At 37.9% G+C, this 19,988-nt stretch overlaps 1 protein-coding gene across 1 annotated transcript in view; it reads right to left on the bottom strand.

Annotated features, from left to right (window-relative positions):
• Positions 1-16,654, bottom strand: part of LOC124594754 (DNA-directed RNA polymerase III subunit RPC5) — a 114,827-nt gene extending 98,173 nt beyond the window's left edge. The window contains exon 1 of the mRNA XM_047133138.1: positions 16,511-16,654. Coding sequence (XP_046989094.1) covers positions 16,511-16,543 — 33 coding nt within the window. The 5' untranslated portion in view covers positions 16,544-16,654. The remainder of the gene's footprint in view (positions 1-16,510) is intronic.
• Positions 16,655-19,988: the final 3,334 nt, after the last annotated feature.

Below are 19,988 nucleotides of genomic sequence, written 5' to 3'. Positions count from 1 at the left end.
TGACTCAGCATCTCCGCTAAATGGTGAGTAGCAACTTTCCTTCTCTGGTATTGTTACATTCCATCCTGGATTTCCCATTATATATATATATATATATATATATATATAGGCCAATGTCAAAATACCCGCACTAGTGAACAAGGGTCAGCAAGAGGTACGTGAAATTACACCACTAACTGGCTGAACCACCCATTTCTAAGCCAAAAATATCCTTCTAGAATGGGAAGAGTTACCCCAAAATATGATACCATATGACATAAGCAAATGAAAATAACCAAATTAGACTAATTTTCATGCTGAACAATCACTTTCTTCAGATACCATTAGAAAAGTACAAATGGCAGCATTAACTCTTTGAACAAGATCCTGAACATGGGCTTTCCACAACAGTTTACAATCTATCTGAACACCTAGAAATTTGAACTGTTCAGTTTCACTTATCATATGCCCATTCTGTGAAATTTAAATATCGGGTTTTGTTGATTTGTGTGTCAGAAACTGTAAAAACTAAGTCTTCCTGTGATTTAGCGTTAGTTTACTTTCTACAAGCGATGAACTTACGTCATGAACTGCACTATTTGAAACCGAGCCAATGTTGCATACAACATCCACTACTACCAAGCTAGTGTCATCAGCAAACAGAAATTATCCTTACATACACAGCCCTTTTCAATAACTTTAGCAAAACTGATGGCATAAAAATTGCCCTACAACTGTCTACATTATCCCTTTCTCCTTTTTGTAAAGCGGCTTTACTACTGAGTACTTTAATTGTTAAGGAAACTAACTATTCCTAAAGGAAAAATTACAAATATGGATAATTAAATTGACATCCTAGCTGCAAACAGGTGTTGATATACATAATTGGGGATATGTTGAAAATGTGTGCCCCGACCTAGACTCGAACCAGGGATCTCCTGCTTAAATGGCAGACGCTCTATCCATCTGAGCCACCGGGGGAACAGAGGATGTGTGTCTGCAGTGACTTATTCCTTGCACGCTCCCTGTGAGACCCACATTCCCAACATGTCCATACCACTACATTTGTAGTGAGCCAAACAGATGTTTGCCCATCACACTCATTACTCATGGCAGATTAATCTATCAAGTCCCATACGAGTTGGGGCATAGCATGTGCATTCGCACAAGAAGGTTAATGGCCGGGTAGCCATATTTTTAACAATATGTGAAGGTAGTATCTATTCCCGAAAGAACAGATACTATTGATGACCATGCAGCTTCTCTAGAATGAAATGATAATTAAATCGGCAGCCTAGCTGCAAACAAGCATTGATATACATCATTGGGGACATGTTGAAAATGTGTGCCCCAACCAGGACTCGAACCCAGGATCTCCTGCTTACATTTTTATTTAATTCATCAGCAATGCTCAGAAAATGATTGTTAAATACTGTACACATATCTGATTTATCAGTAACAAAAATATTTTTACTACAAACTTACTTTATATTGTCAAACTTGTGCTGCTGGCCAGACACTTCCTTCACAACTGACCATATGGTTCCTACGGATCGGAGTGCGGAATGTCAGATCCCTTAATCGGGCAGGTAGGTTAGAAAATTTAAAAAGGGAAATGGATACGTTAAAGTTAGATATAGTGGGAATTAGTGAAGTTCGGTGGCAGGAGGAACAAGACTTTTGGTCAGGTGATTACAGGGTTATAAATACAAAATCAAATAAGGGTAATGCAGGAGTAGGTTTAATAATGAATAAAAAAATAGGAGTGCAGGTTAGCTACTACAAACAGCATAGTGAACGCATTATTGTGGCCAAGATAGACACAAAGCCCATGCCTACTACAGTAGTACAAGTTTATATGCCAACTAGCTCTGCAGATGAAGAAGAAATTGATGAAATGTATGATGAGATAAAAGAAATTATTCAGATAGTGAAGGGAGACGAAAATTTAATAGTCATGGGTGACTGGAATTCGTCAGTAGGAAAAGGGAGAGAAGGAAACATAGTCGGTGAATACGGATTGGGGCTAAGAAATGAAAGAGGAAGGCGCCTGGTAGAATTTTGCACAGAGCACAACATAATCATAGCTAACACTTGGTTTAAGAATCATAAAAGAAGGTTGTATACATGGAAGAACCCTGGAGATACTAAAAGGTATCAGATAGATTATATAATGGTAAGACAGAGATTTAGGAACCAGGTTTTAAATTGTAAGACATTTCCAGGGGCAGATGTGGACTCTGACCACAATCTATTGGTTATGACCTGTAGATTAAAACTGAAGAAACTGCAAAAAGGTGGGTATTTAAGGAGATGGGACCTGGATAAACTGACTAAACCAGAGGTTATACAGAGTTTCAGGGAGAGCATAAGAGAACAATTGACAGGAATGGGGGAAAGTAATACAGTAGAAGAAGAATGGGTAGCTTTGAGGGATGAAGTAGTGAAGGCAGCAGAGGATCAAGTAGGTAAAAAGACAAGGGATAGAAGAAATCCATGGATAACAGAAGAAATATTGAATTTAATTGATGAAAGGAGAAAATATAAAAATGCCGTAAATGAAGCAGGCAAAAAGGAATACGAACGTCTCAAAAATGAGATCGACAGGAAGTGCAAAATGGCTAAGCAGGGATGGCTAGAGGACAAATGTAACGATGTAGAGGCTTATCTCACTAGGGGTAAGATAGATACTGCCTACAGGAAAATTAAAGAGACCTTAGGAGATAAGAGAAACAATTGTATGAATATCAAGAGCTCAGGTGGAAACCCAGTTCTAAGCAAAGAAGGGAAAGCAGAAAGGTGGAAGGAGTATATAGAGGGTCTATACCAGGGCGATGTACTTGAGGACAATATTATGGAAATGGAAGAGGATGTAGATGAAGATGAAATGGGAGATACGATACTGCGTGAAGGGTTTGACAGAGCACTGAAAGACCTGAGTCGAATCAAGGCCCCCGGAGTAGACAACATTCCATTGGAACTACTGACGGCCTTGGGAGAGCCAGTCCTGTCAAACTCTACCATCTGGTGAGCAAGATGTATGAAACAGGTGAAATACCCTCAGACTTCAAGAAGAATATAATAATTCCAATCCCAAAGAAAGCAGGTGTTGACAGATGTGAAAATTACCGAACTATCAGTTTAATAAGTCACAGCTGCAAAATACTAACACGAATTCTTTACAGACGAATGGAAAAACTAGTAGAAGCCAACCTCGGGGAAGATCAATTTGGATTCCGTAGAAACACTGGAACACATGAGGCAATACTGACCTTACGACTTATCTTAGAAGAAAGATTAAGAAAAGGCAAACCTACGTTTCTAGCATTTGTAGACTTAGAGAAAGCTTTTGACAATGTTGACTGGAATACTCTCTTCCAAATTCTAAAGGTGGCAGGGGTAAAATACAGGGAGCGAACAGCTATTTACAATTTGTACAGAAACCAGATGGCAGTTATAAGAGTCGAGGGACATGAAAGGGAAGCAGTGGTTGGGAAGGGAGTAAGACAGGGTTGTACCCTCTCCCCGATGTTGTTCAATCTGTATATTGAGCAAGCAGTAAAGGAAACAAAAGAAAAATTCGGAGTAGGTATTAAAACCAATGGAGAAGAAATAAAAACTTTGAGGTTCACCGATGACATTGTAATTCTGTCAGAGACAGCAAAGGACTTGGAAGAGCAGTTGAATGGAATGGACAGTGTCTTGAAAGGAGGATATAAGATGAACATCAACAAAAGCAAAACGAGGATAATGGAATGTAGTCAAATTAAGTCGGGTGATGCTGAGGGAATTAGATTAGGAAATGAGACACTTGAGAGGATATAAAATGTAGACTGGCAATGGCAAGGAAAGCGTTTCTGAAGAAGAGAAATTTGTTAACGTCGAATATAGATTTAAGTGTCAGGAAGTCATTTCTGAAAGTATTTGTATGGAGTGTAGCCATGTATGGAAGTGAAACATGGACGATAAATAGTTTGGACAAGAAGAGAATAGAAGCTTTCGAAATGTGGTGCTACAGAAGAATGCTGAAGATTAGATGGGTAGATCACATAACTAATGAGGAAGTATTAAATAGGATTGGGGAGAAGAGAAGTTTGTGGCACAACTTGACCAGAAGACGGGATCGGTTGGTAGGACATGTTCTGAGGCATCAAGGGATCACCAATTTAGTATTAGAGGGCAGCGTGGAGGGTAAAAATCATAGAAGAAGACCAAGAGATGAATACACTAAGCAGATTCAGAAGGATGTAGATTGCAGTAGGTACTGGGAGATGAAGAAGCTTGCACAGGATAGAGTAGCATGGAGAGCTGCATCAAACCAGTCTCAGGACTGAAGACAACAACAACAACAACAACAACAACAACAACAATTAGCTATTCTATTTGTGTATCATATACTCCTTGTCTTCCTAACAACATTTTAAGCACCTTAACAATCCTGTTTGTAATGGGCTACTGTAGCTTGATAGTGACTACTTCTAACATTTTGATATAACTCTCGCGTTGTTCTACACGATATCCTTATACAACTAGTCAGCCACCCAGACTGCCTTTTACTGCTAGTACCTGGTTTAAAATGTTCTAATGGAAAGCAACTCTCAATGAGTATGAGAAATGTGTTACGGAAAGCATTACATCTGTCATCCATGGCTGTGCAACTGATTCCCTGCACCCTATTTGGAAAAAACACAGGCTCTCTATGTTTTAATTCATATGATCTGATGATCATATGAATTAAAACACAGATTTTTCCTTGGTATGCTTGAAACTTAAATTAAAAGGGATATGACACTTGGTTAAATTACATGAAAAAGAATTATTTAAAAATAAAGTCTGTGCTACAGTCATCATTAAACACTACAAATACAAAGCAAATTGGGCAGTATTATTGCTGAAACACTGGTAAAAAAACTGCCTACATTCCACTCACAGTGCATAATATGGGTGAATGGCACAGACTAATACAACTCAACCTAACAAATATCACAAAGAAATATTTTTTTTTATTTGTGGATTTAAAATAAATTTGTGAATTTAGGTGCATTTCCCTTTGATGAGAGAATAGGGAGTGAGGCAATTAGAATACTTAAGAAATGGTGTGTCAAGTACACATAATTGGACACACAACATTAATGTAAAAAGCACCAATAATTACAAAGAATGATTGAGACTGGCCTGTTTCAAATTTTCAGAGTTACATCAGTTAAACAGACAGACGTACGTGCATGCATGGGTGTTACTTTAGGAAGTTGTATTCTGGGAACCTTCCCTACCAGCCATTAGGGTTTCTTTTCTCCAAAGAAGATAGTTAGTTCGTATTTTTCCTCAGAAGAAATGAGAAACATAAGATGTAAGGTTTCAAAATGGCCACTGGAACTTGTCACACTCAGGTGGCTCACCTGGAAGATGTATGGAGTAACAATTATAAAGAATTTTGCCTTCCATAACTGCCAAGTTTCATTGATGTCCATTAGCGTTGTAAGTAACAGGAATCTGAAAACAATTGGCACACTGAGCCATGAAGCATAAGGAGGGATTACAGAAGTATCCGATTTCACCCGTCTAGTTTGATCCATGACATCACCAATATGGCAGAAACAACCATTCTCAGTCTCCAACATGGCGCCTATGACGTCATTACATAAACACAGCAACAAAAATGAAAATACATACAAAAACAAACACATCTCCCTCCAAAAATATAATCAAACTAATGGGATCAGCCTGGGAATTTTTTTTTTTTTTTTGGGGTGGGGACAAACCAAATATAAACACACAAAGACACGGCGATCAACAAAACGATGACATAAAAACAACACAAAATTTCCACATTCCGCTACACTCATAATATCCACAGGAATCGGTCACTTTCCTTCGCCTAGATAGCTCAACCAAAATTGTTGATACAACAAAATAAAAACCAACAATACCTAAAAACTATAATCAGACCGCAACTATTGATACCACAAAACTAACTCCAAAACCAACAAAACTTGGAATCAGACACTTCCCTTGACCTATATAGGTCAACTACAACTGACAATATCAAACCACACTGAGTTACTACACATTGGAATCGGACACTTCCCTCGACCTATATAGGTCAACAACAGCTCACAATACCAAAATGCATCTACAACTAAAAAATTGGAATGGGAAACTTCCCTTACATTACATAAATCAACCACAAGTGACAATGCCAAAACATCAAACACCTACACCTGCGATAAATGACACCAAACCAGCAACACATGAAAAAACACACAAAACATCATAACTCGTGAATGATAGACATAAAAAAATTCCGGCACTACACACTAGGTCAGCCACCCCAATCAAACAAACAAAGCCACAGCCACAACCCCCCCAAAAAAAACCCAAAAACAAAAAAACTCCAAACCCACCCACAACCTATCTCCATACCCCCCCCCCCCCCCCCTCACCCGAAATAACGGCCCTCCACACCCATAAACCGACCGGAGACTTACCCTTCCCATATTTTCTCTTCCCAAACTGCCACTCATCTATCTCAACAACCACCACCAGTCCACCCAACTTACTCCTATACTTAACATATTCTGAACAAACTACCCTACAAAAAGAAAGCCATCTAAAACCGTCCTCTCACTCACACCAGTCTCATGTGTGCAAAAGAAGCCACAAAATAAATTAAATGTCTTACTGCACGACAAACAACAAACCAATAACACCAAGTGACATCACAGTCACATAAACAAACAAAAAATTTACTGGTAACTCACTAAAACCAAGTTCCATTCTTCAATCACAGTCAATACAAATTAATTCACACTACAAACAATGACAATCAAATGAACCCAATACACCACATAACACGCACCCCATACACACACCACCCACCGCAACAAGACGACATCTACAAACACAACAAACTCAAACTAAAATCCATGCAGTAACACAACAAGACGACAGCTACAAACACAAACAACTCATAAACTAAACTCCGTGCCGTCGTGATGTCCACACCACAACACTCTCACGTTACAGGTCAAAGCTGAAGGGTGGGATCAGACGCCTCCGCTGACCGCATAAGGATGCAGTTCTGCCAACCGTATGAGTACTAAATTTAAAGTGACACATACAGCTCTTGTATGTGAGAGATGTGCAGTCCTTCAGTATGCTGATATGATTCTCTGTATGGTCAGAGTAAATACAAAGTAAAGTTTTTTCAAGCTTGGACTCGCCTCCCTCTCTCCCCCGGCCCCTCCCCCCATCACCTCTCCTGGAATCATCAAGCTCTCTTTTATACTTTTATTACCATCATTGGTAGGTAGTTACACAGTTTCAATGTGTTCACCATAACACAAATAATCTTTTTCTGCTGGAAGTTGTTCAATGAAATTAGCTTAAAATGTTTAATTTGATATTTTCAGTCGCCCTTCTTCTTTGCGTGGATACAACACTGATCATTAGGTGTTTAACTTGAAATGTGTAACCTGGTAAATAACATATTTTCAGTGTTTCAGGTCAATTTCTGTATCCTTGAACATTATTTTTAGTTTGTGTCTTGTCTATCTACTCTATAGCTGAGGACTGGTAATAGCCATGATCAACTGAAACAGAGAATTTCACACCTTCATAAGAGGAGAATGGCAAGTGCATTCAATGCTAGCCACATCCAAAATGCCAGTCCCCAAATACTAATCAATAATTTAATAAACCCAGTTTCATTAAATATATGTCCCAATTCATACACAGATAAGATCATACATGCAGTACAAACATGTTCCTGCAGCCTGAAAAATGCCACTCATCCACTGGAAATAAAGTCATAGATAAATAACACATTCTGCGAATGAACACTGTAGCTCCTAAGAATCATATCACCATGAAAAGTAGTAGTGTGCTAATGTCAGTATACCTCAGTTAGTATTAATGTATATACTAATGACATCACACCCCACCTTTCCTCCACATGTAATAAATATGAACAGCACATCACCACATGTGACACCATAAATTTAACTAGAATTTTATATCTATTGTACATATACCACTCGGCAATTAGACACTACCAAAACAAGTGGAACAAGAAGAATAACTAAACAGATTTATTATTATTATTATAATTAGTGCGGGTGCTACATTATTTTGATTTGAGTCATGTTAGTAGGTTTAGAAATGACACACATTTCCTCTGTGAAGGCATTTACATAATACTATTTATTCATCTATGGAGTAAGCCTATGAGTTGTCAAGTAGAAATGATTTAAATCTGTTTTCAAAACCCCCAATAACTGCCAGTACGAGTGTGGTGTTCAAATATTTTTATGGCTGCATACTTAGCTCCTTTCTGTGCATTAGTAAGATTAAGTTGTGGACAATGGAGCCTATTTTTGCTCCTAGTCCTATATTTATGAATGCTATGTACTACTAATTTCAAACCATGCCTGATGCTTCATTACAATCTTCGTAAGAGGGAACTCTGAATGTACTGAGAAGCTGTTTTTAGTATATCTAATTCTTTAAAGTGAATTGCCTAAAACATGGAAGTGCCCAATTCCACCCCTCTGCTTTGACCAATGACGTCACCAATATGGTGGAAACGACCATTCACAACAAATCCCATACCACTCTTATGACGCCATCATGTAAACATGACAACAAACATGAAAAAGGATCAAAACAATCATGAAACTAACGGGACAAGTGGGGGAAATTGGAGGTTTCTGGGTGGGGACAAACTAAATATAAACACACGCCAGTACACCAAACGACAAAAAAACACTAAAATAACAAGACCCCACAACCTTTCCAAATTCCACTACACACAAAATCCAGTGGAATCGATCACTACCCTTAACCTGTATAGGTCAACAGGAACAACCGATACAACACTATAAATCTCAAAAATTTCATCACCAACACACTAATTCTTAACACAAAAAACCTACAAAATCAAAATTGGAATCGAACACTTCCCTTGACTCATATAAGTCAACCGAAACAACTGATATCACACAATCAAATCTTTCACCACCACCACCACCACCACCACCACCACACTTAATCCTACTTAGAGAGAACGCACTGTCCCCCATCATTGCCGACAACCAAAAACTGTTGACTTTGTCAGGCATATCCACACCCACCACAGACATAAACAAAGCAATTTACCAAAATTCACATACGAAGAACAGAAAAAAAACTACAATAACGTCAACATAACAAAACCAAAATATTCCGCTGAAAGCACAGTCACCACCAATACCACACACATGCAATGCTACCATGCAAATGAACCCCATATGCCACATAACACACTACCCATACACACACCACCAGAGAGAACCACCGACTGCAACAATACGCCACCTATAAACACGCCATACACGCAAACTAAACCAAAAACATCAGCTAACACACAACACATACACGCACCACCAGAGAGCACCACCGATCACATCAAAACGACACCTACAAACAAGCCACTTTCACAAACTAAACTCCACGCCGTCGTGATGTCACACACCACAACAGCCTTATGTCATGGGTCAAAGCCGACATGTGGAATCGGACGCTTCCATTGACCCAGTTTGTGCGCGCACATATACCAGATACTATAATTTCAGCACAACAATATGCAATGAATACTTTGTGTGTGTGTGTGTGTGTGTGTGTGTGTGTGTGTGTGTGTGGAACTGCCCCAGTAAATTATTTAATAAACATCAATGAATGAAAATATGTAATATAAGTTCATTTCCTAATTACAAGTAGAGTGAGTGTTGCTGAATTAATGCATTATGTTCTTGAATGTATTACGCACTTGCAATATTTGGTTTCTAATTATATTTCTGATTAATACACACACCCAGGAGTTTTGAACAATCACTATCACACCCTCTTCCCTTCCTGTATTTTTTTTATTTTTTTTAATTCCGATTTTGGCCGTCTAGGGACCGCGTTAAACAACTATTTTTCAATGTACATTTCTCCTATTGCGCTCCTCCTCTTTTCTCTTCTGCCAATATGTCTTCAATCTCTCTCTGTGCTGCTCCCTTCGGTCTTCTGTCCACACTGTTCCTCCAGTTCTTCTCTTCTTCACTTCAAATCCTTCAAAATGTTGAATTTTGTCTCTCATTAAGTCTCTGTTGGTTATATCATCTTCTCCTATACCCATCTCCTCTAAGTCTGCTTTGACTTCTTTGAACCAGGTAATTTGGGTTCTGGGGTTCTTGTCAAAAAACATGAATATTTTCTTTGTCAGCCTTTCATCATTCATTCTTTTCAAATGGGCGTAAAAGCTTACTCTTCTCTTCCTCATAGTATCTCCCACTTTCTCAATTTTGTCATACACTTCTGTATTACTTCTAAGCTTCCAAGTCCCATTCTCAAACCTCGGCCCAAGTACTCTTCTAATGATTTTTCGCTCCTTTTTTGCTATAGCTTCCATTTCCTTGTTAGTGTTCATTGCTAAACATTTAAATGCATACAGACACTCTGGCTTAATCACAGTGTTGTAGTGCCTTATTTTTGCGTTAATTGATACTGACTTCTTGTTGTACACATTCTTTGCTAGCTGGAATGCCATTTCCATTTTTCTTGTTCTTGTTTTATTTCCTTCTTTATCTGAAGCATTGGGCTGGATGATTTCCCCTAAATATTTGAAATTAAAAACCTTCTTTATCTGGCCATACTTTGTAATTATATTGTTCGGTGCCTCTTTTACATTGGTTAGGTACTCTGTCTTTTCAAAGGAGATTTTCAGTCCTGCTTTTTCTGCTGTTTCATTCAGAATATTGATCTCTTTGACTGCTTCTTCCAAACTTCCTGCCAGAATCGCTAAGTCATCAGCAAAAGCGAGGCAATCTACTTCTAATCCATCCTTTATTCTTCCTAATCTGATTTTTTGTATTCCTTCTTCAGTCGTTTTCTTCCTCCACTCTCTAATAACTTTTTCTAACACACAGTTGAATAGGGTAGGTGACAACCCATCTCCTTGTCTTAATCCTGTTCTGATTTTGAATGGTCTGGATACCTCACCACGGAACTTTACTTTTGCATAGGTATCCGTGTGTGTTTCTTTGACGATTGCGACTGTTTTCTTGTCTGCTCCAAACTCACTAAGGATGTTAACCAAGGTTGTTCTGTCAACGGAGTTGTACGCCTTCTTGAAGTCAACAAACGTGATAAAGATGTCTTTTCCTCTTAATCGTCTATATTTAATAATTAACTTCAAGTTTAAAATTTGCTCCACACAAGATCTTCCCTTCCTAAAGCCTGCTTGGTATTCACCAATTTCTTGATCAAGTTGTTTCTCCAATCTGTTTTGTAGGGCCTTAGATAGAATTTTATACGTTACTGGAAGTAAAGATATCCCTCTGTAGATATTTGCATCGGTTTTATCCCCTTTCTTGAAGATGGGGTGGATTAATGCAGTTTTCCATTCTTTCGGTATACGTTCCGTTCTCCAAATGTCATTGATTATTCCCAGTAGTTTTTCTTGAGTTGTATTATCCACACTTTTCCACATTTCTGCAATTATCATGTCTTCCCCTGGTGCTTTATTGTTCTTAAGGTTTTTAATGATTTCTCTGATTTCTATGAGGCATGGGGGTTCAGAATTATTGTTTACTGTGTTTGGGGTGTTGGCTGGTAATTTTTCAATAGGTTCCTGACAGTTGAGGAGTTGTTCAAAATATTTTGCTAATATTTCACAGTTTTCTTCATTATTCATTGCCAGTTTTCCACTGGTATCTTTAAAACACAGATTTGGTGCTACATATTTTTGTAGTTTCTGTCTGAATGTGCTGTAAAAGGATCTGTTATTGTTTCTCTTAAAATCTTTATCCATTTGTGTAAGTTGGTTCTTTTCAAATAGTCTTTTTACTGATCTAATGAGTTTTGCTGTAGAAGATCTTTGCTGTTTGAACTCCAGGTAGTCCTTATCACTTTTGGTTGAGTGCCATTTCTTCCATGCCTTCATCCTTTGTTCTATTGCTTCCTCACATATCTCATCCCACCATTCGTGTTTCTTTCTCTTTTTCATTTTTGCGACTTCTTGAGCAGATCTTATCATTCCTTCTTTTATATCTTCCCATTTATCAGAACATATAACTATGTTTTGACAGAATTCTTCTCTTTTCTCTTTCAAGATGTTTGCGTCTATCTTTTGAGTTTTCCTGTTTTGTATTTGTTTCTTTCTTTGTGGTATGAAATTTAATTTGATTGTCGATAAGTAGTGGTCAGTTACAATGTTTCCCCCTTTCCGAACTCTCACATTCATTATTTCTTTTTGATTATAGTGTGTGATGGCTATGTGATCTATCTGGAACTCTCCAATACTTGTGTTTGGTGATTTCCATGTTTTCTGTTTCTTAGGAGGTTTTTTGAAATTTGTAGACATTAATTTTAAGTTATGACCCTTGCATAGTTCTATTAATCCTTCTCCATTTCTGTTTGTCCTTTTGTGAGCCGGGTAGTTTCCTACTGTTTTTTTGTATTTTTTTTCTTGGCCTATTTGTGCATTGAGGTCCCCAGACAGTATTTTCACATTTGATGTTGGGATTTTAGAAAGTTCGTGGTCTAGAGATTCCCAATATGTATCTACTTTCTGAGGGTTTTTCTTATTGTCATTGTTGATGGGTGCGTGGCAATTAATAAGTGTATAGGTTTCATTTACGGTGCGGAATGTGAGAAAAGACAAGCGTTCGTTAGGTGACTGGAAGTCGGTTATTGAGTTTACCCAGTTAGATTTCACGATGAAGCCTGTTCCAAGGTGGGGAAGGCCTCTTCCACATGGGTTCCAGCCTTTCTTTCCTTTAAATATCCTGTATCCTTCATAATCCATTAAATCTTCATCTGTAAATCTGGTTTCCTGCAGTGCACATATTTGGATTTTATATACCTTCAAGACTTTGGTGAGCTGCTTCAGTTTTCCCGGCTTCAAGAGCGAGTTAATATTTAGGGTTCCAAAGAAATGTACGTTGTTTTTCTTCAGTTTAGAGGATTTTGAATTTCTTGAACGACATGGTGCTTCAGGCTCTCCAGAATCCTTAGGCCTGATTGCGCTGCTGTTAGCGGCGGAGGATTGGTTACCTCCTGGAGTAGTTCTATCTAGAGAAATTGACATCATGCATAGTTATTCGAAATTCAGGGGGGAGATGGCTTTTTGGGCCATTCCGAGGTTAAAACTGGGATTGTAAGCTCCAGAGTGTGTGTTCAGCCGCTCCTAACATGGAGAACAGACGCTGTTTGTAGCCGCTCCTCTAGGAGTTCAGACGCTACCTTTCGTTAGTTTTTGGTCCGCCCTGGGTATTTGATTTCCCCAGTACCACCTATATCTAGGAGGCATTCCCCTATCCGCCACCTGGGGAGGCGCCCGATAGGGGTACTAACAACCCAACCCCACCCCTTCCTGTATTATTATAGAGAGACCACTTCAAAGAACCAAATAATTATAAGTTTGGATATTTCATTCACTGCTCTTTCCACTGTTACAGCTCATGACGCCTTGCTTCCTATCATTAAAAATCAAGTAAACCACTCAGTCAGACCAGAAATTTCATAAACCAAGCCAAGAAGGTGTCTTTTTTTTGCGGGAGGGGGGTCTTAAGTGAGCTAATATACGTAAGTTACAGATAACAAGCAACAAAAGGTACCTGTGTCCATTGTGATAATAACGACCAGCCTATCAGCATGAGAAAGGACAGATCTAATTTGGATAGAGGACATATGATGCAATACATAAGGTATATAGCATGTCCAAGGATACTGAGTTAAATTAATTTGACAATCAGCTAATCACACATGTGTGAAGGTCCAGGCCAAAGGATGAGAGATTGTGTGATGGAGAAGCTGGAAGCGATATACTAAAAACAAATGACAAGAGAACAATATAATGTAATTAGTAGGCTTATTTTGAATAAAAAATTAAGTAATCATAGATATGATTAAATTACATATTGTAACGAATATATTTTACTCCATAAGCCTAGATATCACAGAAGTTAAAAAACGTATTTTTGACTCACATTTGGAATTTTTTTCCATAACTTCCAATCGAATCTCTCAAAGTTGAAATTTATACCGAAGATTGATATCATAAAGGTCTATTAACTGTGAAATTTTCAGATTTTTTATCTGGTTCCCTAACAAAGATATGGCAGGCCCCACAAAATGAAAATATTAAAAAAAATTAATTTTTTAAAATAGTGTATTTTTTAGTGTAAGCTATATTCTATAAAAAGTAATTATACTACTATACAGTGTAATAGCACAAAAAATATTAAAGCTGAGAAATTAATCTTTCTTAGGAAAACTACTGTTCAAAAATTGACGATTTTTTTTTTTTTTTTTTTTTTTTTTTTTAATTTGTGGCTGATAACTTTGAACTATTAAGAATATATTAAAGAATACATTCAGTTAAGTAATAATGATGTTAATTTGCTAGCCCACAGCATGTTGAACTAAATGCATTTTATCTGAGAGGCTTAGGACAACCCACTACTGAATAACCGTAAAAAATGTAGATGGTTGCAAATACAAAAAACACGCATGCGGCCTGAAATAAATATGGCCACCACTTCAAAATTATAAAGAATTTTTTTAAAATAATATTTTTGTGACTACTAAACATTGGAGAATTCACACAGCAAGTATAAAATTTTTCTGAGATGGTCAAGCAACCAATTATTTTTTTCTTGGACCACTTGGTATGGATTGACTCCTGGGCACTTTCCTAATAGAGGTGATTTTGTCATTATCTTCTTTCAGTCTTTTGCAAGGCACATAGCTGTATAATCCGGTTCATTTGAAGAGTGCTTGTGAAAATTTTGTTATGAGTATGGACTAGAAAGAAAAAGAGATGCTGAAATTCAGTGCCAACTTACAGCCTATTCCACTCAAATCACACAATGTAGTTCACAGAGTTTAACATCCCCATTTGACAGGCAAAGCACCACATGAATTCACCTCTCTTCCTCTTGGTGGCTAGAAAATAGTTATTAAAATCCCATCTATGTCTCCAGTTCAATCGCAATCTCCAAGTTATCCTCAACGCACTAGCCTGCTTTAGTGACCTTCTTGAAAAAGGTCATCTCTCCTACACAAAGCCTCAAATTTTCAAGTTAGCTCTTATCAATGCTCTAATGCCAGTATACGACTATAGTAGTTTGATAAGAATGGTGATGAATCTCATTTGGGGAAAAACCGAGAACATAGGCATTCTAACCATTGCCACCTTTAATGGGCTTATCATGATATCTTGACCAACATTTCAGCCTTGCACATGGCCCTCATCACAATGGCTTATTCTAAGGCTTGTGTAACTAGTAAATTTTATACAGATGTTTTGCACTGTAAAAAATGTTACAGAACTCAATATGTGATTGGAGTATGAGGGGACTGCAGCTTTTATTTAACTTTCTATTGCCTGGCATTAGTGAATGAGAAGCAAGCTGTTAGAGCAACAACGCCTGGTGGTGGCTAAAAAAAATAAATAAATAAATAAGTGTAGATTAATATATGCTTTTAGCCAGTATGTTTACTACTATACTTGATGGGGGGGGGGGGGGGGGCAGATTTTCAAACATTGACAAACTATATGCTGGCAGCCAAGACAATAGTGTAATCTAGCCATCACACATCACAGACTCCTTGGCAATCACAGTAGCCTCTAATATCGCCTCCTTACACTTAAGTGGCTACTAACATCATCGGATATCAATGATTATCCGGTCTGAGAACTGAATAATGAGATGAAGTCTAAATGCGAGAAAGAGAAAAATGTTTTCAGAATTTTCAACCACCTTGATAATATTCCTAGCCACAAACTTTTCATTATCGTGTTTAAAATGTCAATGTAGCCATCACATCAAACTGTTTCTGTAATGCAATCAATGAATAGGGTGGCTATAGCTACATTTAAGGGACTAATAAGTATAATTTCAATTCCTTTCAAGACTGTGGCCAACAACAACCATACCATACCACAGAGATACTCTGACAATAGAAACATTAGGTTGGTAGCTGATACAATTACAGATTGGTTAATGTGTGAAGCGACATTGTCTACCACCGTAATATTGGCTGTGGTAAGACTGGTCAGTAATGTAGTCCGAGGTCTAGATTAGGTTGGCAAGTGCCAACTTGCTTGAGAGCTTTGAAATTAAGTTAACACTCTAGAGACTACAAAACTTCTGAATGCACATTTCCCATGCAGGAGTGCTACTATAGAAGTGACGCTCTACATTGGCATTGTGTTTTCTCTACAATTTGCAAGAGCATTAAATAAAGCGTGTACAAACTACACTTAAACACTTATCGTGAGGATTTTCCGATGCTTGCGTCTTCAAAAAAACGACCTAAACAAATGTGGCTGTGTTATAAATGGTCATAAAGGAGATATTCACTCTTTTCTTTTCAAAACAATTTACTTGCTTTCCTGACATTCGTTGTATACACACACAAACCATATTTTTACCACACACATGCCGAAAGTAAACAAGTTTTAGTATCACTACAAAATCAACATTCATAAAGAGTAACAAACCTCCTGCATAACCGGATCATCATCGTCTAACATTATAATTCAAAACTACGAAAAATTATTACAACATTTGTACACGTGTTTATAAAATTTCCCAAAACATTCATCCACCACCACAACTATCAAAGCACGTTGCAAAGCTCATCAACCATTACAAAAGCACAGATACCAAACTACGATCATGAATCAGAGTTAATAGAAACACAACGCTTCAACTGACACTACAAATGGCAGAAAGTTAATGAAGTCCAATTCGCACTGACCGACGCGTCACGTAACGTCACTTCAGGACATATCGCAATACATTTTAAATGTCAGCATTCACTCACTCACTCAACGGACCGTTACGTCACGTCATGGCTTCTAAGGAAGAAAATTTTGACGGTGACGACGTCTGTTAGCATCGGAAGTGAACTTATTTTCGCGAAAGTCACTTGTGCTATAGTAGTGGATTTTATACTTTCGTCCCTTGTTAAATAATACTTTGTTTTTAAGCCTTTTTTGTGGTAAATTGCAAATTTTCCGTGACGACTTGGATATTCTTTCCATTGATTGTTCTTTCACAAGTGAGGTCAGATATCTGAAAACGAAAAATTATTTAGGTTTTACAAATAACATACAATCAGCTGAAGCCTACTCTGTAGATAAATACGAACATAGTTTGATGAAGTGGTTTTCATTAAATAGCAAAGTAAACGAAAAATTCGTCTCTAATGAAGGAGAAGAATATATTTGTTTATCACATTATTAATTACGTGAGAAAAGAAAAACATAATGAATAAGGTAAAGTGTTTCTTTTTATTCCCTTAGTTTTATTGTTTGATGTGTTTGTGTGTATGTATTTTAGCTATCAAATAAATCCATTGTTTTGAAATGTTGTTTCACTTCTCAGCACTTTACCACAGAAGACCGATCAAGTTCCTCAATTCCGATACTGTATTCTGATATTTAGTATCAGGAACGGTAACTCATAACCTCGCTTTCAAGACTCAGTACTAGGGTAAGCAAACTGATGTGACGTGACGTCCAATGGGAATACACCCTGAAGTTGACGTGACGTAGTGTGACGAGACGTGACGTGACGCTCTACAGTGAATCAGGCTTAGTAAGTTATTTGTGTAGTCTGCCATTTGTCAGTGAAACATTTCCTGAGTAGCTGAAATATGCTGAAGTTAAAACTTTATTTAAGAGAGAAGATAAGTGAATACCATCAACTTTCCAACCAATTTCACAATTCCCAGCACTCTTGAAAATTTTAGTAAAGGTAGCATTCAGTCGATACTTAACCATCTGACAACAAATAATATATTGTCAAAGTCACAGTAAGGAATTCTAAAGGGATGTGATACTGAGAAGGCTATCTACACACACAGCGAGAACGTACTTCATTCATTATACGATAAATGACAGGCTACTGATATACAGGGTGTTACAAAAAGGTACTGCCAGACTTTCAGGAAACATTCCTCACACACAAAGAAAGAAAATATGTTATGTGGACATGTGTCCGGAAACGCTTACTTTCCATGTTAGAGCTCATTTTAATACTTCTCTTCAAATCACATTAATCATGGAATGGAAACACACAGCAACAGAACGTACCAGCGTGACTTCAAAAACTTTGTTACAGGAAATGTTCAAAGTGTCCTCCGTTAGCGAGGATACATGCATCCACCCTCTGTTGCATGGAATCCCTGATGTGCTGATGCAGCCCTGGAGAATGGCGTATTGTATCACAGCTGTCCACAACATGAGCACGAAGAGTCTCTACATTTGGTATCGGGGTTGCGTAGACAAGAGCTTTCAAATGCCCCCATAAATGAAAGTCAAGAGGGTTGAGGTCAGGAGAGCGTGGAGGCCATGGAATTGGCGCCGGCCGAAGTGGCCGTGTGGTTAAAGGCGCTGCAGTCTGGAACCGCAAGACCGCTATGGTCGCAGGTTCGAATCCTGCCTCGGGCATGGATTTTTGTGATGTCCTTAGGTTAGTTAGGTTTAACTAGTTCTAAGTTCTAGGGGACTAATGACCTCAGCAGTTGAGTCCCATAGTGCTCAGAGCCATTTTTGAATTGGACCGCCTCTACCAACTAACGAAACTAAAATGAGCTCTAACATGGAAATTAAGCGTTTCCGGACACATGTCCACATAACACCTTTTCTTTATTTGTGTGTGAGGAATGTTTCCTGAAAGTTTGGCCGTACCTTTTTGTAACACCCTGTATTCAGAGATCTGTCAAAGACATTTGATTGTGACAATATCCTTGTTACAACTGGAAAATAGAATATTACTGAGTGACAGAAAATGCTACAAATAGTTCAAATTCTAGAATGAGATTTTCACTCTGCAGCGGAGTGTGCGCTGATATGAAACTTCCTGGCAGATTAAAACTGTGTGCCCGACCGAGACTCGAACTCGGGACCTTTGCCTTTTGCGGGCAAGTGCTCTACCATCTGAGCTACCGAAGCACGACTCACGCCTGGTACTCACAGCTTTACTTCTGCCAGTATCCGTCTCCTACCTCCCTTTTCCAGTTCATGGAACCAGTGCTAGAAATAAAAATAACCTTCACAAAGATAAAGTCACTTACTTTAGTCCAGAAAGGTGTCCATTATTCAGGACACTGCCTGCAGCTAGAAACAGTTTAACTGCTAATAAAGTTCACTTTAAGAAGAACCCAAACGATTAATTTATGTCCAACATCTTCTACTTCATTGATGGATTTTTTAGGAGAACTAACTGATATATATATGGTCGTAATGTGAGCATTACATACAATCGGACTTGTCTGAAAATCCAATGCATTCATTGTAAATCAGAGCTGTAAAACGATTTTTCTATTTGATTATGCACAGCTACAATAGCCTAAGAATTATAATATGCAGCTTAGTGTATTGAAAATTAAAATGTCTTGTGTTTCTTACAATTTCTTCCAAAATCTATCACAGATGTGATAATAGTCGTTTCTCTGTAGTGACTATTTTCAGACAGTCATATCTATTTTCAAACGGTAGTCTTAGACATGAGTGTAATCATGGAGTCCTCAGCAATGTACATCTGCGTAAACAAATATTAATTACTCCTCACTAGTAATCATTAAATAAATACAAAATGATAAACTTTATAAAAGTATACAATGCTATTTCTTTCCAATCGAATGCATCAAACTGTAGTTATTATTATTGCTACTACTACTGTTAATGTTCATACAAGGGGAAAGAGAGTATCATAATTTATTAAGAGAGTCTATCATAGTCATTGACAGATTAGTTCTAACTTTGAGATTTTTAGCAACAGACAAACCATTCTATGTTTGATGTTTAGTGCTGTAATATCAGTAAACACAATTATCAAAACTGTTATGTAACAATTACGTGTGTCCCATGTCTGCCCCCAATAGTTGAGTGGTCAACGTGATGGACTGCCATCTGACAGGCCTGGGTTCGATTCCCGGCTGGGTTGGAGATTTTCTCCACTCAGGGACTG

The sequence above is a fragment of the Schistocerca americana genome, chromosome 2 (assembly GCF_021461395.2).
Source record: "Schistocerca americana isolate TAMUIC-IGC-003095 chromosome 2, iqSchAmer2.1, whole genome shotgun sequence".
Classification (NCBI taxonomy): Eukaryota; Metazoa; Arthropoda; class Insecta; order Orthoptera; family Acrididae; genus Schistocerca; species Schistocerca americana.
The sequence above is the reverse complement of the archived record's forward strand: the minus strand, read 5'-3'. Positions and strand labels throughout refer to the sequence as shown.